Source organism: Electrona antarctica, assembly GCF_951216825.1.
Source record: "Electrona antarctica genome assembly, chromosome: 6".
NCBI lineage: Eukaryota > Metazoa > Chordata > Actinopteri > Myctophiformes > Myctophidae > Electrona > Electrona antarctica.
Window position 1 is genome coordinate 33903078 of NC_136811.1, and position 25263 is coordinate 33928340.

General features: G+C 40.8%; 2 protein-coding genes across 2 annotated transcripts in view; both read right to left on the bottom strand.

Moving 5' to 3' along the window:
• The window catches only part of otud7b (OTU deubiquitinase 7B), a 40054-nt gene extending 28311 nt beyond the window's left edge, over positions 1-11743 (bottom strand). The window contains exon 1 of the mRNA XM_079504248.1: positions 11558-11743. The gene's annotated coding sequence lies outside the window, so the exon portion shown is untranslated. The remainder of the gene's footprint in view (positions 1-11557) is intronic.
• A 400-nt stretch (positions 11744-12143) lies between these two features.
• On the bottom strand, positions 12144-18903 carry rbm8a (RNA binding motif protein 8A). Its single transcript, XM_079503371.1, is given in 7 exon segments — positions 12144-12592; positions 12980-12996; positions 12999-13116; positions 15734-15870; positions 18073-18153; positions 18287-18346; positions 18716-18903. Coding segments are annotated over 7 exon segments (561 nt in total). The 5' UTR covers positions 18783-18903; the 3' UTR covers positions 12144-12511.
• Between the last annotated feature and the right edge of the window lie 6360 nt (positions 18904-25263).

Below are 25263 nucleotides of genomic sequence, written 5' to 3' on the forward strand. Positions count from 1 at the left end.
AGCATGTCAATGCACTGCCTCCTTTCTCAAAGTCAAGTAAGATATTTATCATGCCATTTTAACAAGCAGCCTCATCACAGATTTATTTACAGATGATAAAGGCCATGGCTGGAGATACAACATTTAAGATTCTGCCAGCTTCAGAGGCATTTAGACAGTTGTTCTGATCATAAACTGCTGTGTCACTAATGGTACCATCGATGTGTCTCACATTGAGTTGAGGAAATTATGTGCTTCACCGCTGGGGCAGGTGAAGTGGAGAGGACCAATGTATTTGTTACTGAATTACATCTCAGAAATCAATACGATATAATGATTTTGACCATTTCCCTTTGACCGTTTCCCCTTCCCTTGGAAGGAAATACTAGTAAGCAGGTCATTGGAGAGAAATCAATTAAACCAACTGAACTGCAGTGGTGCAGAACATTTGCAGAGGCGTTTTCTTCCAAGTGAATTATAGGGACCAGCACATTGCTTTCAAGTCTATTAGCGAAAATAACTGCTTCTTCGTGTAAAATGAAGACTACTTAAAGGACCACTTCACCACTTTTCAACATCTCTTCATATAATTGGTCCTCACTAATGTTCATGATAAAACACCACCATTTTTTCCTACTCAGTCTGTGTCTCATAGGAGGGCTTTGGGCAGTTCGGACACCCGTCCACCAGTGACATCATCACTAGGCAGATTTTTTTTTAAACAAGATTTGTTTTGAAATATATTTAGATTTTTATTATCGTGAGAACGATGGCTTCAACTTTTGCATTGCAACTTTTCAGGAAAAGAAAGCCTGCCGTTTCTATTAGCTTGGATTCACCATCGATGATGTCACTGGTGGACGGGTTTCTGAACTGCCCACAGCCTTCCTATGAGACACAGACTGAGTAGGAAAAAATGGTGGTATTTTATCATGAACATTAGTTAGGACCAATTATAGGAAGAGAAGTTGAAAAGTGGTGAAGTGGTCCTTTAAGCTTGTAGTTAGTAGAGTGAATAAGCCCATAAATGGCTACAACAAAAGGATGGAAAATGCCCACCTTTTTGTCTCTCTCCTGCAAAACATGTCTCTGTAAAAAGTCACTAAATATTTGATTCTCTATTCACTTGTCTTTTTTTTATCCCACGATTTTGTACCCCATTTTTTTCACCCAGTGTCAATTATCTATCTGACCTCATGCTTTCTTCTATGCATGAGGAGTCCAAGCTGCTTCTTTTCACCTGACAGGGGAGAGTTTCCCCGGCCGGATGTAGCGAGTGGAAGGAACACGTTATTCCAACCAGTTCCTTTCCCATCCATCAGGTGCTCCGGCTGGCCAGGGGGAGGTAGTTTAGAGACCAGGATTACTGCATGTTTTTTGTGAGGGTACCTACCCTAGGGGACACGGGGAGAACATGCAAACTCCACACAGAAAGGCCCTTTCGCCAACCCCGCGAAATGACAACCCCACTTGTCATTTCAACTTCTAACACTCAGAGCTGCCATTTCACAGAATGTTTGCCTATTTTCTCCGAATGTTGGCCCATTATATGCCCAGAATAGGGTTCATGTGGTTAACTTAATATTAACCATTTTGTCATTATAGACAGAACATTTTAAAATATTTTCAAGCATTCCTCAAAAATAATTCCTCTGGTGTGAATGAATGCACAAAACAAGACACTCAGCTGATGTCAGAGATTCCACTGCATGCCATGCACGCCCTGTTGGTGGCCATGCTGCTGTAGTTGGCCTGGTTCATGCCATGCACGCCCTGTTGGTGGCCATGCACGCCATGTTGGTGGCCATGCTGCTGTAGTTGGCCTGGTTCAAAGCTGGCCAGTCATCATGCCATGCACGCCCTGTTGGTGGCCATGCTGCTGTAGTTGGCCTGGTTCAAAGCTGGCCAGTCATCATGCCATGCATGCCCTGTTGGTGGCCATGCTGCTGTAGTTGGCCTGGTTCAAGGCTGGCCAGTCATCATGCCAAAATCTGCCCAGCTTAACTTCCCCCATCACACTACCTTCCATTCTGATCCATGGCTCAGAGTCACAAGCTCAATTTATGCAAATGTAACTATTTTTTTCCTCTACGCCAAAACAGGATGAAAGAAAAAGGATATTCACACATGAATCAGGATTTGATATGGGCCTAAGCTAATTTCACGTTCTAGAGCATCTTTCATTCCGGACAGAAAACTAACTTCTCAGTCGATCACTCCCTAATCTTAAACTTGTTGATGCCCCTTTTGTTTGCAATTTGCTTGATTATTAACATCTATCCTAAAAGTTGGTAGCATTGATACAACCGCAACAATAATAAACATCCCCCCTTATCTGAGGTGCTAAAATTAGAGCAACAGTGTTCTTAACAGTCTAAAAATAATCCTCTATAATCATGACCTAGAGAGAGAAACTCTGCAGTGCAGGGGGTTCCAAAACAGCAGGCCACTGATATAAATACTAGTCAAAATGCTCTGGTGTGATGTATGACAAAACTCAAATGAAAGAAGTCAGTGGCGTTAGCTCTTGCATTGCAGAACACCAGAGACTTGCCCAAACTCATTTTCATATCATAGCAAATCCCATAAAGCTGCTACACTGCATGATGACAGCTCATAGCATGAAGAGTAAGGATGTTTGCTAGTCAATAACTAATTGATCCCACAGGAGAAATTCAGTTTTCAGCTTCACCCAGCTGATTTCTGCCCAAGTGGTCACACTTCAGTTCAGGGTTAAGTGTTTTGCTCAGGGGCACCTCGACACATGGCCAGGAATGGACCTTTTTTCCTAATGTGGCCTCAGTCTCTACCCATTCAGTTATGGCCACTACGCAGGTGGGTTTGGGTCTGCCCTGAAGACAGTAAGAGTGCTTTCCTTCTTCCTGAGGACAGCATCATCCACTTGAGTAAGTGTGCTTCAGAGTTCATTTCTTACGAGGTAATACCTACAAAAATGCCAGATGTCCGGGAGCGCCGCATATTTACGCTGTACTGGAAACACCAACAACGTGATGAGTCGCTGAGCGACTATTCTGCACTGCATATTCACGTGGTGTTTTTATCTGCTTGTTACTTGCGCAAGCAGAGCGTGCAAGTAATGTTATCAGTCAGGTGCTAGGATGCGTATGTCCCTTAGCAGCATATGATATGACGTCATATGCTGGCACGGTACATACGGAAGCAGACCATGCAGGTATGTTTTCCGTCATGCTACGAAGCGTATGTCCCATGACGTGATGAAGATATGTACCACCAATGTCCCTTAGCAGCATATGATATGACGTCATATGCTGGCACGGGACATACGGAAGCAGACCGTGCAGGTATGTTTTCCGTCATGCTACAAAGCGTATGTCCCATGACGTGATGAAGATATGTACCAATGCCAGGGTATAATTGGTTTACGATGGTGACGTAATGATGATATGTTTCAGTGTGGATTAAAGGGACATACGCATCAAACCCGAGTAACCACATTATACCACTAACCAACTCAGAAATTACATATAGACATATATATAGACATATGAGCATATGACGTGATGAATATATGTACCAATGCCAGGGTATAATTGGTTATCGATGGTGACGTAACGATGACATGTTTCAGTGTCGGGTGGACTAAAGGTAATGCCCCTATGTATACATGTATGTAATCTGACACCACTGCCATAACAGGCATAAGTAATCATTACCATACTTCAAAATACTACTTTTTTTCCTCCAAAAGCAAGGTACTGTACGTAGCAAATAGCTAAACCTAATAATTATTTCACAGAGAGGCTGAGATTTGAAAGTTTGTAGCGGTCTACAGTACTTGCACACTCTGCTTGCGCACACTAGTAGGCCATTTATGGCCTACTTGTACCCTAACCCTGCAACAAGCAAGTAGGCACTCGACAGAGTGCAGTTCTTGTTGAGTTTATATTTTCAACTCAGGCATTTGGAAGCATTTTTAGGCAAGATCGTTGTGTTTGCAGCTGGGAATAAACTCTTTGGTGGAGGTGAACACTTTGGTGGTTTGGGTATAGCAGAGCCAAGGTCACAAGATTTCACATACTCACTGCTCTTGTGAATCCTCTAATGGACCTCATAATGGTCAAAAGTGTGTATGATAATGACTTCTTCTAGTGAAGAATTAACTATGAAATTACTGAAGGCCGAAGACATCATGTGAAGAAAAGAGAAATAACGATTTGTCCTTCTGCCTGCTGTGTACTAAAGAGCATCACACTGGTTGTAAATGCAAATACGACTTCCTGTTTTACACATGAGAGCAGCTCTATGTTCAGGTCTTACTTTGATTGTTGTTCTGCCCAGATTTTATTTCACTTATCTTTTGCTGAGCATGACAGCCATACCACAAGTATGAATTAGACTTCAAGCATTGTATTTGAGCTGGCCTCAAAGGTCTCTGCCCTGTCACTACAGTAGGGCCTAGAAATCACCAGTCGAGCAGTGCTAATTAACAGTCATGCTGTTCACTGCAGGGGGGCTTTGGCAGCAATCCAACATTCCACACGCAGTGCCATTCCATGTTATGTGATGCCATGTTCCCCACATCAAATCAACTGCAGTGCAGAACCTATGTTGTGCACTGTTGTATTGAGGTGGCGGGCATGACTACTGTAGCAAGTCTAAGAGGAAAGAATATAATGACGACAAAAATGTTGATCTCTGCAGTCTGCAACAGTGAAATTAAATTCAATCTGTTAGAAATGTAACAAATGTTTATGCTTATAGCAGTGTCATAAATACATAAAAATGTATCACAAATGGAGATTGGTTACTGTAGCGAGTGCGGTTGGATATTGTTGCCTTGCCTCTGAAGCACTGAAACAGAGAGAGTGAGATGAATTGGAAGAATAGTTTCACTTCATATCATGAACAATATGCCATGGTTTCAGTGTTCCAGAAAGCTGCCAACCTAAACTCCAGACTGTGGGCAAGAAGCCCTCATTCTGCCCTGGCTGTATTTTTATTGATTTGCTATTTTGCGAAAATGCAAGCCTCTGTCTCATCTCCAAGCTCTGTTTATGTTCATCATCAAACAGTGAAGAACTGTATCGATAAATTACAAGAAAGCACAGGGCTACCCCGGCATTTTAATACTTATAGTAAAGTTATTGAAATCCCAATTGAAATCCCAATGTTTACTACAAACTAATTCCAATCCTGATTCTGAATGCACTATGCAGCATTCTTCTTCAAATCAAGTGTTTTATTCAGACTTTGCAAATACAAATTTATTCCACCTCCACATAAAATATTGCACATTGCACAAGTTCTTTGTCAATATGGTGCAGCCTGGAGACACTCACTGTCACACTAAAAGGTTAGATATGTTAGCTTTGGCTGCAAAACATAACTCAGTCTCTTACATTGCTGTAAAGCCTTTTCTTAGTTCCAATCTTTTTAATGACTGACCCGAACCGGGAGGGACCCGTGAAATTGTTACCGAGATCGGAGTAGAGCCGTCAGAAAACAAGAATGACTATCAGTCAGCCAGCCAGACCACACAATTATCTCTAACAATGACAGCCTAATTCTGCCATCACATCTGTCAAAATGTAGCATACAAATGCATATGCTTTTATTTGGTCAAATGTCAATAAAGACAAATAGGCCTACCGGAAAATCAATTGAACAGAATATCTAAATGTGAATATAAAAGTATGAGAATCACAATGTTGGGCACTGAAGATTAGATATCTGTATAGGCTTATAGCAATTGACTTAAATAGCACATTGAGATTCTGTGGTATGTAGTATTTAAGTGCATTAAATATAAAATCCATCATTATTAGTACTATTATTACTTAAATAGAACGACAGAAAATTACTTTTACATTTATGGTCTGTATCCAGAGAGCTGTTACACACATCCTTATTGTAGTTAATTAAACACAGGGGTCCGTTTGGTTACATTATTTTAAGTTGTCTCACATCATGTGAATCCTGACGTCATTGCCTGACCACGCCCACCTTGTGGCCACACCAACATCAAGGACCCCCCCCCCCAATGTAATTTTCCAGGCAGGCTCCACTGGACTTGGCCATACAATCTGGTTTGTTGTTGAGTGTACAATGTCCTTACCATTACATAATTCCCTTTTAGAAGAGATGGGATCTTTTACTGTAATTTATGTATTACTCCTGGAGGCATGGAAGACATTTCTTGGTTTCTAAACTTGAACAAGAGTCTTCAGCTCTGTTACAGCAAATCCAATTTAAAAAGGTGAATGTAAATATAAATAATTTCACGCAGTAGAAATTAGAAAATAAATAGATCCAAACCACAGTGATGAGACCTAGATAACCTTTCAGAAGATGCAAACATTAAGCCATCACATGATACTACCGGTATGTGTAAAGCCAACCAAGCCTGACTACGGCTAAAGCCACTGCCAGTGGTACAAATACTCATGTGAATCCCCACGTGCTGTGGGCCTGGCAGTCTGCACGGCACAGCAGCTTTATGTCAATCTCTTAGTGATGTCATCCTGGGTGAGAGGCATCAGGGACAGCAGTCACAGTATGTAGGATTACTGTTGCTCTGTCCTGGGTCCAAAAGGAAAAGTGGTCAGAATTTGATGCCACTCTCAAGAAAACAAACAGAGGTTTGACTATAAGCACGGCCACATGGTAAATCTCAAGACTCTACTCCAGCCAACAGTAGTTACACTGCATGTCAATTCCAACTGTAGAGAAAATGTTGGATAGTTAACTAATCCAATCATGCCCAAGAGTTGAAAACTTGTAATCCCTATCCGAGTGGATCAGATATAAATTTCGGATAGTTCAAAACCAAAAAGAAAACTGGATTATGATACCAGAATTATCTCAGTAAACACTATGTCAATGAGTTTGATTAATCAATAATAATAATATATTTAACACCCAAAATCCGAATCTGAACCACTTGGATGAATAGAATGGGCGCTCCATTCTATATGAATGGATTTAGAATCCAATGGAAACAAAGACTGGGGGGGTGGGGGCTTTTTGCCTTTATAGACAGATGGGGAGAGAGATGGGGGGGAAGACATGCAGCAAAGGTCGTCTGGATTGGGACTCAAACCCGAGACACGCTTTCAGATGTGCAGACCGCTAGGCCGGCCCAGGCCATAGATGTTTTAGCATTTGTTTGGTGGACAGTCTAAATTTCCACCTGGCCTGCCCTGCAGTGCTGTGCACTGCAAAAAAAGGTAAGCCAGCAATTCTCTCAGCATGTGATAGCTGCTTCTCTGTAATGGTCTCTTTACTTGGGATTATGGATGCTTTCAGTTAGAGTACTTTAAGTGTGTTTGTTTCATGGCAAATCTTTTACCTAACAAACCCTGACAGCCACTGAATCCAACAGTGACGATAAATGACAACATCCGTGCAAAGCCACCTAGCACACACACAACATACATTCAGAAAGCTTGGCCAATAGCCACAACTTATTGGTTTAAGTCAAGCATTTACTGTCTGGCACACAGGTAGAGTTGACAGGGGTTGGATGGATGGTGGCTCATTTCTCGGTCTCTCCACCCTGAAACAAACAGCCCTGGGCACTGGCTGGCTGCTGTGTCACAAGGCTGGCAGGCATCCAGCTATGCCGGGGTGGGTGGGGCTCGACTGGGTTTTATGAGTTGATGTCTGGGTGTGCAGGCCTTTCGGAGACAAGTCACCTATTGATCCCCGTCTCACGGTGGCAGTATGGGGACGGAGGCAGTTTGTTCTTTCACATTGCATGTGTTCTTTTCTGGTTTGAAGCACAATCTCAGAGATAAGAAAAATGGGGTAATTGATTTTATGGTTATGGTTTCTGAACGTTATGATCTCTCTTAATTTTTTTATCTCCAGCTAGACATACAGCCAAGAGCCGAGACTTAAAGTAGCAGGTCTGAGAAGGGACACTTATGGCATTAAGCATTTAATGATTGATTTACTAATACTAACTTCAACATATGACAGTGTTGCGTTGCGAAAGTAGCCAATCTACACGCTCACAACTTGCTGCCAATATAGCCTGGCAATAAACAATTACAATTTAGGCATTTAGCAAACCCTCTTAATCCAGAGCGATTTACAGTAAGAAAGAACACTACATAATACATAAATTACATAGAAATAGTCATCAAGGATCACATAAGCAAGCCAAGAACCTAACATCTGTCTAACAGTAGATGCAACGACCGCGTCACACAGCAAAAATAACCGCTCTACAAGCTCACAATGTGTTGCAGCGAAGTGAGCTTATAGATCTGCTATTTTTGAAAAAATAAATTGCATGCCCCAAAAAGTTGTTGAAACGTTATGCCCTCGTCTCACACCCAAATTAAGATAAACCTGTAAGTGTAGCCTGGAAGTGAAGGACGCAGTAAGTAATGTGTTTGTCCCACTAACCTAGAGAGGCACACATCTCTTTACTTATTAATCTGTACATGTTTGTAGCACCAAGTAGAGAGATCCCATGGGGAAAGCTCCATGGCAAATGGGTCTGTCTCTGAAACCGACACAGGATCCCCCCCCACACACACACCCACAGCAGCTGTGTGGGGGACCCTAGCGAGCCGACTTTAAATTTTCATCCCTTCTGTGTTGCTGAAGCAGCATGGTTCCTTTAGTGAAACATAATATGCACCAACGTGCCCACATTGGCATCAGGCAGCTAACATAATAAGGTAAAAGGAAAACATTGAAAGTACAGTTAGTTAAGTTAATTTAACTATGTAAAAATGGCAAAATGTTTAGACTGTACTGACACATAATACCATATTTTCATGGGAGTGAGGTTGATGAGGTTCAAGGAGTCAGGTTTCAACTTCGTGGAAGGACAATGACTGTAGCCTGTTTTGTTTAATATGGCACCGCCGCCACCAATATGTGAGGATGACTTTACTATGTATGTACTATGTATCACAGCATACAGGATACCAACACATCTCACTTCCAGCTGTAAAATGATAGACCTATAACAATTCTTATTACACAGGGAATTCAAATGTCATCACACCCTTATGCTATCCTTTCAGACAAAGGTGATGTTATTCCAGTGTTTACCCTATATGCATTATTGTGTGGGTGGGCCACCACACAATCATGACCAGCAACCACAGTATGATATTTAGTAGGTGGCCGAGAATAGGTAAAAAAAAAAAAAAAGGGGCGAATAACCGCAAATGTCAGCAAAACATGAAAATGCAAAAAATAATAATATATATACATATTTATATATCACAAACAATTGCACGCGTGCTGCACTAGTGTGCATGCATGAAACCACACTATTTATATTTCATTCTGAGCTGTGTCATGTCATTGTTACCTGTGGCTTATTCTTCTGACATCAGAAAAGCACAGGTTGGAACTAAAGTAACCACAGGGAAATCACTGATTGATTTCCCATGTTTCTTTTGATCTGAAGATTCACTTTCACACCAAATCTCTTTGACTAGACGTTCAAGTGGGTTCACCTCATGAAGAGTTGTGGTGGTAAATTAAGTTTAAATTATTACAGAAATCCAAACTAAGATTTTACTAAATGCTTACGCTGTTTAGCTGTAGACTATGTTGGCAGAGTTGGAGTCCGACTTACATGGTGATGGTAAGGGATGCTCATGCTACTCTCCTTAAAAAGATTGCCTCAGGTGTTCTGTGTGCTGCTGTGTGCACCAGTGCATTCTTGATGTGCTGAGGGCTTGCGTAATGGAGCCTGACGGTGCAAACTTGTCTCACACACCCTCAAAGAGAAAGAAACGAACCGGCCAACCTGGATGGATGGTGCATCCGAGGCTTCCCCAGTTAATTGTGATAATCTCACGGTGTGCAATAGTTCCTGCTACCCCTACTGTTCATCTGGGGAGGGTGTATACATATATCCCCTTCTATACACATGATTTCACCAGATGCTTTTTTCACCTGACCTGGGAGCTTACAGTGAGCTCACTGGGTTGTCTACACACAGAGCAACATGGACCGGCAGGACGGAAACGCCATAACGCCTGCTCACAGTGCTGACTTTGTGAGCTTGTAGATATTTTTTCACTATTGCTGCAGCCTGCATGACACCATTGTATGACAAAGTATAAAAGAGGGTTTACATAGACAAATCAATTTAGTCGATTATTTAAAAAATAATCAATTCTATTTTTTGAGGGGTGTCAGCACCTCCTATGACCAGCTTTGTGTTTGTGTACCACGGTTTACCAAATTGTATTGGCTGGGCACGTAATGTGATGTATGATGATAAGAGCTCCGCTCACTTCACACAAGTGTGATTTTGTTTTACTGCGTTTCCTTGTGAAAATATACAAAATATATTTTAAAAACACGCTTTTATTAATATTTTAACACAGTGACACTTGCTTTGGCAATGTGAACGGTTGGTTTTCTTGAATTTAAATTGAATTGTGTGTCTGTGATTTGGCTACGCTTTAAATTAAATTCAAGGCGATGATCATGCTCAAAAGCATGGGCTTTTGGGTGAATGGATTACTACGGACAGTACATGACACACAGACCCTGAGCCTGGTGGCCAAAGGCAAGAACTTGCACCCCCTGACTGACTGTCCTACTTTCATATAGCTGGGCTATATGAAAGTAGCCCAGCTCACTGCTGGGCTCCCCCCAAACAAAAGAGTCCATAAATACTAGACCTAAATAATTAAAGCCAAAGTGTAATGCAACCCATCCATTGTAGTGATGTTGGAAATGACAAGCGGCTCTAGCCAGAACACAAACAGTAACCAAAGGGCAGCAAGCAGCCAAGCACCAGGTTCTGTTATAAGCGTATGTAGAGATAGGATTCATGTTAACTTGATTCAACTAACTTATACAGGCCAATCTTAAAAGCCTATTCTTTTTGCAGGTAGGTAGGACTAGCAGCGATGTACGCAACAGGGATAGCGTGCCCCAAAGCCGGGTCCCTACTATTAACATCAACCGTGCAACTTAGCAAACCAGCCCGCTCAGCTTTTACTCATTAAAGTACACTCTTGACATTTAAAATGAATTGAATAAGGATGGACTTAAATTCAATGTTCATACTTTGGAGTTCATCTATTCAAATTCTCTAGAACTTGACATATATAAATCAATATAGATTGTCCCAGCCAAGCTGTAACAAAAGCTACAAAGACGAACCAGCCCCCCTCCTCTCGTCAACCTGCTCTCTGTTGTCACACTGCGAGCGGTTATTAGTTTCATGTCAGTATGCTGACGATGCTAACTTGTTAAAATCTTTGATTTTGTGCCAGCTATAATGGATAATGTCTATTCGCAGCAACAAACTTGATCAGAACATTACTATACACATGCTCATTGCTTACATAAACGCGATTCAGGTGGCCAGTTGTAGTAGCATGTATGAGACATTACACGCAGTCCGATCATTACAACCACACTCCTAAAGTGACCAGATTATTACTGTTACACAAAGTTGATCTCATGTGTTCGGGGGATTTATTCCAGAGAGCTATTGGGTTTTTAGTCAATAGCGGAGTCTCAGACACCAGGCTAACAGGCAGCTACTTCTAGCTTGGCTAAAACCTGCTAACATTAGCTAGTGGAGTGTCCCTTGTCTGCTTACCTTGAGCGGCCTCGCAGATGTGGTTTTCATCGTCCCATAGAAGTGTTCCGCTATGTTATCACTTACGAATGGCTTCTGCGTTTTCAGGACCAACAGTTTCTAACTTTTTAGCCTCTTCATGGGTCGCAATTTAGGTAGAAATCCCAAACGGTACTACCAACGAGAAAGTAATTTCTTTTAGCCACTTACAACAACAACAATGTCAACCAAAGCATTCATGAACCCGCCCCATAAAACAACGAACCAATAATCGCGCAGAAAGCGCTTGATTGACGCCCAGACAAGCCAATGATAATCATTACTCGTTTTGAGTGACGTTCTCCAGCAGCGTAAATGCCAAATAGGAGTAAGTGAGTAGAAAGCACTCGTCTGCCAATTGGCCGTAGAAAAATAAAGGGCATGGAGTTGTGTTCAAGTAGCCTATGGGTGCGTACTGGGTCCAGAGTGACAGGTGCTTTCGAGTCGACAATGTGCTGGGTGGGACCATTCACTGGGGTGAGGTCATCTAGGATGATGTAACGGTAACGTGTACGTCACTTGAAGTGCTAATGAAAAAATAATAATAAAGCACACCGGAGCACAGATACCATTTTAAAAGTTTTATTTTATTCCCAAGTAATATAAAAGAAAAGCACAAAACATAACCAAACCTGAAATCAAATATCCAAGGGAAAAGCACAGATTTACTACTAAAACAGCTGGTCTTGAAAGGTCAAAAACTACTACTAAAACAGCTGGTCTTGAAAAGGACAACAAAAAGAAGTTTAACAAAATGTAAGGTTGACCATTCGTGCCAATTTACTGAATTATTTTTCCCTCTCTGTAGAACATCTTTAGAAATGTCACACAACTGGACACCATACAGTTATTACTCATAGCGTCATTGCGCTAAAATTAACCTCTCAAGTGGCTGACAAGTTATTACAAACTGCCTGTGGAAGAGACAGACACCTCCTACAGCCAATGAAAGGTGAGAAATGATAGGGTCAACGCCGCCTCCTGTCTGGACTTCTGCTGCGCCTCCGTCCACCACTCCTGTGAGAAAAAACTCTGTCAAGTCCATGTAAAAGATCACCTGAATCACAGTTCAGACTAGAGCTCTTCCACTGCAACCACTCCTATAGACATCTATGTGTGTCCCTGGCTGTGTCCAAGCACGGAAGTAGCATATTTTCACCACCAAGTGTCGCTTGCAGGCAAGCAGACAGACACACACGGAGGAGCGCTTGTACAGTAAGTACAGCACAAGTACAGTACCGCACCACTCACTTCAGACAGGTCTGATTTTGATTATTATTTGTTATTTGGGTGACCCTAAGGATCATAAAAAACCTTGAACGATTATTACAATTTCTTTTGGGTCAAATCTTAGATTGACTGGCCTAATAAGTGGCTATGCAGCCAACACAACATAAGCCTCACCTCCTTTTGTTCTTGGGCGGCCCTCTGACAAAGCCCCAGTCGACACTAATGGGCTGGCCCATCAGATCCTGGCCGTTCAGACCTTCCATGGCAGCCTGGGCCTCCTTATACGTCTCATACTCTACCAGAGTGTAACCCTGAGGAGGACAGGTAACACAATGATGTAACGTTAACTAAAACATACTGCACAAGCTAACATGTCAATTGAGTATAAATTAAGCTCAACAGAGAATGCTGGCTGTGGACACAAATGTTTGGTCAAACCATGTGACTCCCATTGGAAAAGCATTGTGGTGGCCTAAAAAAACAAAACTACTACCAAACATTTGTTTGATCGGTGTTTGATACGTGTGAATGAGGCCCCATAATTCAGTTGATTCCTTGGAGGTATTTATAGAATGGTATCTGTAAACAGCCCCTTTAAGATAGGTACGTAAATCCCAAACTCACCCATGAACACCATTTACTGGCAACAACAAAGCAGCACTGTACACTCAGGACATTCTGTAAATTCTTCTGCTGTATTTACACATATACTGTACATATTTTGTGCAGAGCATGTAACATTAATTGGTTATGTTGGTCATACTATACTACTACTCTGAAAGCTGCAACTATACTTGATCCACTTTTCTCTATACTACATAATTGTTAATATATAGTGTGTGCTCTATACTAGCCGCAATTTGCAACTCTAGATATATATATATATATATATATATATATATATATATTTTAATGGGATGAATCTAGAGTTGCAATACCCTCTATTGACTCCCCATTCATCCAATTTGCTTTTGCGTTCTGCTTGTATTAAATTACGTTAATCTCACCAATATTGCATCTCTAGGCCAAGCTTGAATTATCCTCTTTCAATCTGCCAAACTTGTTTCATAAAAATCCACCATCTAGAGTTGCAAATTGCGGCTAGCTCTATACTATATTATTTTTTTTATACAGTATGACCATATATTAGATATATAGTATACCGGTAAATATTTTAGTGCAGTGATGTGGCAAATTGGCAATCAATTATAGCCTGGCCTCAGTTGGTTGTTGGTTCAACAACTGATGTAAAAAAGATGTACAAGCGCTGATCAGCTACTTTCAGTAAGTGACAGTTGCACGACAAGGCTTCACCGGTACATTGACTTGAACACAGTTAAATTCAGTTTTCACTATGCAGTCATAGTTTGTGAAGTCTCCCATCTTAGAGCTGCAACGAAAACCCTTATTTTTGTAATATTACAGGCAGCACAAAGCACAACATTAAGTTGCAATGCACTGCAGAATTCGAGTGAATTCGGACAATAAGGATTGAACACTTTCACAAGTCTGCTTACAGCATTTTTATGAATATTGGTTTACAATAAATGTTTAGATTAACATTTATATTTTAATAACTTTATTTACATAGCACCTTTTCAAAAACAAGTTTACAAAGTGCTTCACAATAACAATAAAAAAATACAATAAACTGTTTACAAAATGGCTGTGCGATAAAGGTGGGTTTTTAGAAGAGATTTAAAACAGGATACTGAGTTTGCCTACCTGCGGTCCCCAGGCAGTGAGTTCCACAGCTATGCAAAAACCTGATCGCCCTTTGTGACAAGGCGAGACTTTGGAACTGAATATTTTAAGCGAGTGATTATATAAATGTCACATTAAATCACTTCATAAATTAACAAGAAGTTTATGTCCCCACCGGCTCCCTCAGGTTAAGCACTGCCAACCTCCTGGAACCACACAAGTCCAACAAGTAAACTTGGGGGGCCAGGGCTTTCGCAGTGGCTGCCCCTTCACTGTGGAACTCACACGCAAAACCCACCTTTTCAGACTTGCTTTCCCTTCATAAATCCCCACCCCATACTTTGTTTGCTTACCTTCCCTTAGTTTAACCTTTTTAACTAGTTTATTTTTATTCTTTTGGAGCTGTAAAGAGACTGGAGTACGGTTGAAAAGAGATATATAAATTGTATGCATTATTATTATTCATAATATGAATCTAACTGCTTGTATTAACTTGTGAAATGGTACTAGCCATGTGCACATTGTGCAGTAATAGACATTTTTGATACATCACAGAATCAAATCATTAACAGGTGAATCATAATCTGATTGTGAACTCAATAGTATTTACTACCTGCCGTCAACAGTACATTAACCAGCCTGATTCTGAGGAAAGCCACCTTCAACAAAAGACCAATTGTATTTAAGTACATAATTTAAATGACACTGCCACCTTGTGGCTCAGTTAAATACTACAATTGAAAAGTGGATTCACATCTGTGATGTTAGTAGTATGTTATTGCGACCACAGGTCATAACTATGAAATTGTGCATTTCCCATAAGTCAGTTGGTCACACCCCATATATAGTCATGCCTTGTGACATCATGTGATGTCATCAATATTAATTAATATTAAGATCTCCATATATGGAGCTGACATGTTCTGATATTCCATATGTTGATCCGCCCTCATCAAACCCTGTACACTCAAGACACGCTCGATATATGGCCAGTACAGAATTCATTCCATATGTTGATCTGACCCCCCCCCCCCCCCCCCCCCATTCCAAAGCGCCAGCGCTCGCCCAGCAGTCTGCTGTGACCCAGGCGGATGCGTGCACGCGACACGCTCGCTTCTCTTCTGGTATAGTAATATAGTACATGTAATCCCATGCTTAATCCTTAATGGGTTAAGCAAATTAATGCATGCCTTTACCTTTCCTTGTGTCATTTGCAAGTCTCACCTTGAGGTAACCTGTTCTCCGGTCCAGGTTGAGATGCAAGTTCTTTATCTCTCCAAAGTCTGCAAATTTGTCATGGATGTCTTCCTCTGTGGCTTCTTCATGGACACCAGTTACAAACAGGATCCAGCCCTCCACAGCTACAGCACCAATGCAACAGATGGAACAGGATGTCATGTCAGCATGCATTCAAAACATGGCACAAAAACATCATTACCGCTGTCCGATGGAAAAAGGAGAGGACCAGTACATAGGGTTTACGTACTACATAGTTTGCCCAAAACAATGTTGTGAAAGTTATTATTTTCACTGTACCTTAGTTTTCAACAATGTAAGGCCAAGGAAATCATTTCTGCATCATGACCGACACGACGTGACCATGACACCAACGTAAATGACAGGAGTCACCCACAAATGATGGGTACTGCACTAAATACAATGACATAGAACCCACTGACAACTTGCACTTGACTGTGTTAAATTCAGAGAACATTAACTGTCCAAATTTGGTCCAGTGTTGCAAATAGGCTGCTGCGTTAGGCTGCGTTGACAAGATATGACTCCTAACATTGTTGAACATGTCCCTGGGACCCATCTAAAAGACCACCCCTGGGTCCCAGGACCAATTACATTGAAAACCTATTTACATCACTGGTCTGTGTCACAGTACTACACAATACTCAGTGTCACCAAGTAGTCAGAATGAATCCGCTTTCTTATCCGCCTTCCACCTTGAACCATTTTAATATAGCAGCAATTTTAACACTGGATATACCAAACAAACTATTCCAAGAAGTACTTGAAGAAATGTGTTGGATTCATACACCACATCAGGGCTTTTATTGGGTAGGTAGGTCTTAAAATTATGATGCCCTTGATCACAGGGAATTTTGGGTACTACTTATTCCGGTTTGTGGTTTCCTGCCTGATGACTACAAACCAGTGACCACAACATTACGTTATAGTTACCATCCGCTCCCGATCGGATCACAAACCCAAAAATGGTAATGCATCCGATCCCAGGCTAGGCAGTGCTCACTGCTATTCTCTCCACTTTAGCCCATGGCTAAAACACACTTTGACTTTGGGGTGGCTCAGGGTAGAAGACAGACTTAAGCAAATATCAATGGGATTGGTATTTACGGTATTCAAAGATGGGACAGTGCCATCAACACCCAGTGACACCCACAACACCACCAGAGGGAGCAACCATGATCTGGTACCACCCACATTTTAGCATGGGCACCATTCCATTTCGGATTCATGAACCGGTCGGGAGTGGATGATATTGCTATGTCATGTTGTAGTATTGTTTTGTAGTCATCAATCTTCCGGAACTTCCTTTTCCCTCAAACCAATTTTTCTCAATAAAAGCTACAGGCTACGAGAGCTTTTATTGTTATTTTTCCGGTTTGATAACTACAAAACAATACAACATGACGTAAGTGTAACGATATCATCAGCTCCCGAGCGGATCATATACCCAAAATTAAATAGAGACCAGGCTTTCCTCCGAGGTGGAAAGCCTGGTGGTTAGGCGAGGTTAATTCCAGACCGGTTCACAGTTCACACGGCACTTTTGGAACAGAGACCAGGCTTTCCTCCAAGGTCATTCTACTACTCTGCGACCGTGGAATGTGGAATGCCCTGACACCATTAAGGACGTGTAACACTGGTTTCTTTCAACGTTGGTAAATTGAATGGGGTCATCCCTATGTTCCCCAGGTTCTATGTTCCCCACTTACCTTACTATGTGATGTATTCCCATGCTTTTTGTTCTTGCTTATTGTAAGTCGCTCTGGATTAAGAGCGTCTGCTAAATGCCTAAATTGTAAATTACCTTAGGGTTTAGGGTTAGCGTTATAGGTTTCTGGTTTAAGGACATCAGTGCTTTGTACTATACAATTGTATGTATAAGTACAGAACAAAGAATGTTGCCATCTTTGTTGAAGAGTCTGAGCAATTATGTTTGTTTATTTTATGCCAGTGTTAATCTTTAGTTGGCTAAGACTAGATAGTTTAAGTAGCCTAAGCAGGCCTAAAGTTCAATGGATTGTTCAAATACTGAGCTTAAATAAGAATCTGCTACTAAAAGTAACACTAAGACTAAGTTGCCGAAATACTTTTAGTCTTACTAGAATTACTAGGTTAGGTTTCTGGTTTAGGTTTATTCTAAGTGGGGAACAAAGAACTTTTTTTGCATGGTGGGGAACATAGAACCTGGGGAACATAGGTACGCTCCCAATTTAATTTCCCCCAACTCTTTTGCACATAGTTTGCATTTGTTGATGACAATGACTTATTGTGATAATTTTTCATTATACGATTTACAAAGCACTCACATCTCTGAGGACCTGGCTCATCGCCATCCTGTTCCACTGTATCATAGACGTCCTCTTTAATTCTTGACCTGGCTCCTTCCTCTGGGAAACCGGGAAAAAAATGTGGAAGGTAGGTTACTCAAACACAGATCAATTATATCACGGCAATATATTATTGCCACGATTATAGAGGAGAAATACACTTTAGTCATACTAATAAAAAAAAGTAACATACCTGAACCAAAGCCCCTTCCTTTCCTTTTCTTCGCCTTTTCTTTCAATTTATGGATGCTCTCTGTGAAATAGAAACACCAATTACTTGAGATGATATTTTGCCAGGCCGGAATGTTGGACGCGTTTAGTGTGGCTTGTTAAGTTGTTATACGGTCAAATAGTAATCTTTGTGTAATTCTGCTACATCTCGACCTTGTTTAACTGCCGAATAGTATGTAATAGTATGCAATAATATGAGCACAAACTATTTTACAAAATGTTCAGCTCGTGGGCAAATTAGCAACGTTAGCTTAGCTAGCATCACACAAGGCCCGCCACCACGCATGCTTAGAGCTGGCCTGCGGAGCATAGCTCCCAGTCGCGGACTGCGTTCGTGCTAATGTTTGGTTCTACAACTAGCCACCGAAATGTGAAGCATAGTAAATTTTACCATCACCATCCTCATCCATAGGGAAATCCTCGCCTCCTGCTTCGTGAAGGTCCAATACGTCCGCCATGGTGTGTAGTATTTCAGTGTGTAAATTACAGCTGAGCTAGCGCCTAAACCAAGGGAACTGAAGTAAGTTCTTCTTCTAATCGACTTCTTCCTCTGTCTGCGTGTTGTGTTTCCGGCACAATAGACGGCTCTTTAAGAGGTGTATTGCTGCCTCCCAGTGTTGGTTTTGGGTACTGCTGCACAATGTACTTCTGGAAGGCAAGCTTGATGAATTTATTAACAGATTGGAGAATTACAGTACATTTCAAGCCCAACTCAATACAAAACTGTTAACTGTGGACGACACACGACACCATAAAGTATTACACTTGTTTACAATAGGGCCCACCATGTTCAATTCATCATAACAATTAGAGATGTACAAAAACAGGAAATCATCATTAGGAGGTAAAAAGGGAAACAACATATACAATGAGGGGGGAAAAGGGGTGGGTGGGGGATTCAGGTTTTACGGGGGCTAGTTTCGAATTGCAGAGGTGCCATTTGAGAGCGAAACTGCATTCAAAACTGTGATTTGATCCTGTACACTACAGATTGCTCAAGTGTTACTTCATAATGTATACATGCAGTACAAATGTATCTGTATCCACTATCCATGTTTATACCTTATTTCTTATCCCCCCCCCCCCACACACACACACACTGTTACTATTATTAAAAGTTTAAATTATTATTGTAATTTTTTTTTTGCTGAGTTGTGTTGCTGTCAGCACAGTCTTGTGGACCTTGCCACATTGGCATTTTGCTGCGTGTACCTGTACGAGTAGTGACAAATAAACACTCCTTATTCCTTTATTCATTGGGTAACAGGTCATCTCGCTGAGCATTTGCTCCAAAAATAGATAAAAGTTTTGTCAATTCCAAACAGATTCAGTTCAGTTAAAAGACATTGACCTGTTTAATATCAAATTAAAATGTATACAAATTAAGTGCTACAAGTGCTCGTTTAGATTGATTCCACCTGCTGGCAGCACAGCGCTAATCATTGCACATAGGCTATACAAAAGTATTAAAAAAAAGAGCAATTGGAAACAGTGAAAACAGGCCGTTTATAGAGGAATATGGGCAGTAAACAATATGTGTTTATCCTACCTGGGGTCTCTCAATGCAAAGCCGTTTTGAAGTTACACAAAGAATGTTTAATTTCCACCCAAGAAGAGAAGCACTTTGATGAGGTCCTGGATGCATGCTGTGCAGTGTGCACTGCGCAGTCAGACCTGCCTGAGAGGAACGCGCGGTGGCTCTTGGCTGTGCTGCCTATCTTGTATAGCTATACTAATCTATTCTACACTACACCATTTAATAGTAACAATAATGTATTAGATCATCCGTTTTTTTCTTGTCTTTCCAGATTGGTAATCACCATAATTTTTCTCCAAAAATCTGTTCTCCAAACATAGCTCCTCTACAAGCTCATGCGGGCATATGCGATGGCTGCAGATCGGCTATTTTTGGATAAGAGATTTATAGACATTATGTGCAAATATAAAATAGCTGTGATACTTATATGTAAGTGGTTATGGTGAAATAAACCATTAACACTATAGTTTAGAGGGGGCGAGGGGACTATGACATCACCGTTTCAGCAAATTAGGCGGCATTTGATATACACACGGAGACGTGAAAGTCGCGTCTCCAAACTTTCCCACTCTGGAAGGTAGTTTCAAAATTAGCCGTTTAAGTCCCCCAAAACGCCGTCTCCGTGTGACAAAAAGTGCAGATCGGCTAATTACTTGCCCCAGAAACACCGAAATCGTCCTCATCTGGATGGCTAAAACCGTTTCTACAAGCTTTGTGATGAGCTTATCAGGACACAGTAGCTGATCTTTGTGAGGCAACTGTTGACTGATATGACAGAGCAATCAGGGACACAAGTCATTGTCCATATAATTGAGTGACTCTTCAGCAACCTTGTGTTCAGTAAACTAGCCAGTATTGGATAGATACCATGTTAGGTATAGACATAGCATACTATATATTTATAGTTTCATTGTACAGATATTCTACTGTTAGACCGATGTTATGTTCTTAGGGCCTGTACTCACGAGGACGTCGCGGGCTGTTCCCCGCCTACGTTTTGTGAACGATATAAAGCTTTACTGCGTCTACATTGCGGTTATGTTAATTATGTACGGGTCTAGACGAGACCGGTAAACTGCTTCGTTTTCAAGATACAGCTGTAGTACATATATTGCCGGCCTGTAGATGGCCACCCAAAAATAAAGAAAAAGCTTATTCTAAGGCAATATGAAAGCATTTTATAAATTATACTATTGGTATTTCACACAGGTGTTGCCAAATAACTAATTATCTCAGATGCGCATATGACATAGGCTATCTAGGTCATATCAATTTAATCAGCAGAGGTTGCAGAGCAGTGATGCTTCTCACTCTGCACACACTGATTTACCAGCTAAAGTTGATGCCTACTTTAAAATCATAATATGACAAACCTTGGATTAATTCTTCTGAAAACGAGCAGCACGCACAAAGTAAGTGATTCACACATTCAGAGAGAGAGAGAGAGAGAGAGAGAGAGAGAGAGAGAGAGAGAGAGAGAGCGCGGGTGCGCTCTCTCTCTCTCTCTCTCTCTCTCTCTCTCAGATGATCATACAGCTCACAACGAGGAGCGGCATGGTACATTGTGAATTTATGAGTTTGACTTTGGAGATTGAATATATATTCGCTGGTGCGCAACACCTCTGAATGTCAGATAATTGCTCGTTTATAGATTGATTACACCTGCTGGCAGTGGCAGCACAGCTAATCATTGCACATAGGCTATAGCCTACAAAAGTATAAAAAAAGAGCAATTGGAAACAGTGAAAACAGGCCGTTTATAGAGGAATATGGACAGTAAACAATGTGTTTATCCTACCTGTGGTCTCTCAAGGCAAAGCCGTTTTGAAGTTACACAAAGAATGTTTAATTTCCACCCAAGAAGAGAAGCACTTTGATGAGGTCCATGCATGCTTTGCACTGTGCACTGCGCAGTCAGACCTGCCTGAGAGGAACATGCGGTGGCTGTGCTGCCTATCTTGTATAGCCTATATACTAATCTATTCTACACTACACCATTTAATAGTAACAATAATGTAGAAGATCCGTTTTTTTTCTTGTCTTTCCGGATTGGTAATCACCATAATTTATATCTGTTCTCCAAAAATAGCTCCTCTACAAGCTCGTGCATGCGGGCTGCAGATCGGCTATTTTTGGAGAAGAGATTTATAGACATTATGTGCAAATATAAAATAGCTGTGATACTTATATGTAAGTGGTTATGGTGAAATAAACCATTAACACTAGTTAGTTTGGAGGGGGCGAGGGGACTATGACATCACCGTTTCAGCAAATTAGGCGGCATTCGCTGTACACACGGAGACGTGAAAGTCGCGTCTCCAAACTTTCCCACTCTGGAAGGTAGTTTCAAAATTAGCCGTTAAAGTCCCCCAAAACGCCGTCTCCGTGTGACAAAAAGGGCAGATCGGCTAATTACTTGCCCGAGAAACACCGAAATCGTCCTCGTGAGTACAGGCCCTTAGTTTACTTATGATCCTAGATGACTATTTCTATGCATTTGATATATTATCTTGTTTTACTGTAAATCGCTCTGGATTAAGAGCGTCTGTCAAATGCTTAAATTGTAATTGTAATTGTATTGTGTATTAAATATTCTACTACACAAAAACAACTGAGAAAGACCGGTTAGGTTGAAAACGTGTTCTTTGTTGTGAAAAGGACATTTATTGTGTGCTCACTGTGCTGGCTATTTCTCACTTTCAGAAAAACAACGGGCCAACATGAAATATAATCTTGAGGACAAAGCTGTAGATATGTTTATGTGGAATTTGTCATTTAAAATGTATGTTTTGTTTTCAAGCAGAAACAAAACGTTGACACCAGTTAGGCTTTTCACAATTATTACATAATCGCATGAACATAATTATTTGAGGTAATAGTTGTTTTGTATAATCTCAAAATTGTTGAAATGTTGAAAAATTCTTCATACATTTTCAAACATTCTCAAAATATTTTTTTTGGAAATAGCTGATCTACTACAAGCTTAGTTTTCTTTTTTATATTATGTTCCAATGTTCAATGACTCATTGAATGTTCAATGACTCATCGTGTCATGTTCAATGACTCATGCGTGCGTTCATAGCACGCACGCACGCACGCACGCACACACACACACACACACACACACACACACACACACACACACACACACACACATACAGAGAGAGACTTTGTATTGACATCAGGGTTCAGCCAATAATATGACTTCTTATTGATTAAATCATGATTCGACACCATTCTTCAGGTATAAAACCCCATGGGATCCCATCATAGAAAACACCATTTGGTCCAAGAACCCCTGGAGTTAAGGTGAGTGTCCCGCTGCGGTGCTGCATTAGTTTTCTTCATTCCAGCTTTGGAGATGCAGGGCTTCATTTAACAGTGAAATGGTCAAAATATTTATGTCAGAGATGTGCTATTTTTAAATGATTGTATTTTTTTGCTTTTTATATTTGAGTATTTAAGTAAATTGACATTTCATTGGCATAGCTTTGCTTGTTTCAGGTAGGTAGATGTAAAGCCATACAAGCCTATACAGCTGTAAGACATTTTATCATCTTTAAAAATACATTTTCACCCTCCAGGTTCATATTGCCATCTGTAGCCATGAAATTCTCCGTTGTTGCTGCCCTTGTTGTGGTCCTGCTGGCCTTTGGTAATGGTAAGAATCCTGAAACTATTATTCAACTTTCAAATAGTTGCTATTATACATTAGGAACTTAATCATGCTGTCATGATTAATGACAGCAATGTCTGAATCCTAGTTAAGCTGTATTCTATACATTTCAATGAGGATTTGAACAAAGCATTTAAATATATTTTCCAGTCACACTCACTGATACGTCACCGACGCACAAGGCTGCAGAGCAGAAAATCATTACGGACATGTCAGCCTCCGTCGCCACTGCTGGCCAGGAGATGGTTGAGATTCTGAAGCTGACCAACAAGGCTCAGTAAGTCATAATTTATAGGTAGAAAACAAATTGTTCCTCTACCTTGATCTTATTTCATACCTGGCTGCCTGGCACACAATAAAATCTGATGTTAATTTAACTCAATGTGTAGAAATAAAACCAAATGGAACCTTTTAATCATTGTAATTTACACAAGGCAAGCATTAGTTAAAAAGACCACAATGGAAAAGTAGCCTGGACTTTTTTGTGTTATCCTTTTAACCTAAGTGTTTTACTGTACCTCTGTTCCATTTAATAATAATAATAATAATAATAATATCTCAAACTTATATAGCGCTTTTCTGAGTACCCAAAGACGCTTTACATGGGGGGGCTTTACAGAGGTAACAACACAAATAAAAACAACTTTATTAGAAAAAAAACGAAATAAACACTAAAAGCTATAAAAACATTAAAAGACAGTGAAAGGGGTCAGCTAGGGAAGGCAATGTTGAAGAGGTGGGTCTTGAGGGCGGTTTTGAAGGTTTGGAGGGTGGGGGCATCTCTGAGTGCCTTAGGGAGGGCATTCCACAGGCTTGGGGCAGCAAAGGCAAATGCTCTGTCAAATGCTCTGTCACATAAATTAATTTACATAAATGTAAATTTACATTTATTTTACTATTCAATCAATCAATCAATCAATTATGTCGCTCCATCACAACCTATTGTAATGTAATGTAGCTAATATCAACTTTGATCTAGTGAACATGGGTCCAAACCACCATGCAGCAGATAATCAACCTTTATTTAACGAGTAAAACACATTGAGACTGGGGGCTCCATTTTCGTCACCGCTAAACCCCTTATCCCTAAACTTCTTTGCCTTTTTTTACTATTTTGCAAAACATTTTTGAATAGTTAAAATGGCAAGTCTACAAGCTCACAACGTGTCAATGTAGAGGCTAGTTGAACTATTCAAAAATGTTTTGCAAAATAGTAAAAACAAGGCAAAGAAGTTTAGGGATACAGGGTTTAGCGGTGACGAAAATGGAGCCCTGAGTCTCTTTCACAAGTGGGAACTGGCCAAGAATTCTCTTTTTGACACAGTTTTGTGTGTACGGTAAACATTTTGACAACAACTCTGTGATTTGTGATAACTTTTCAAACGTCTCTGTGTGGACATGTTTGACACTCAGCTGCTTCTGCGTTTCCTGTCACAGGACTTTGGACTTTGAGGGCGTTAAGGAAAGGTTCTGGCTGAGGCTGAGAGGCTCCATAATGATGAAATGAAATGAAATCTATATTTACCCAGGGTATCTGGGCTAAGCTCAAGAACTTGTTTCCAGCCAGGCCCTGCTCATAGAACACATTTCATCGTAGTGGTTCAATGCCTTGTTCAAGGGCACTTCAGCGGTGGTAATTTGAACGTGTCGGACGGCTGATTCGAACTAGGAACCTTCCGGTATCAAGACCGCGCCGCTATCCGTTCGGCCACCGCTGCCACATCAG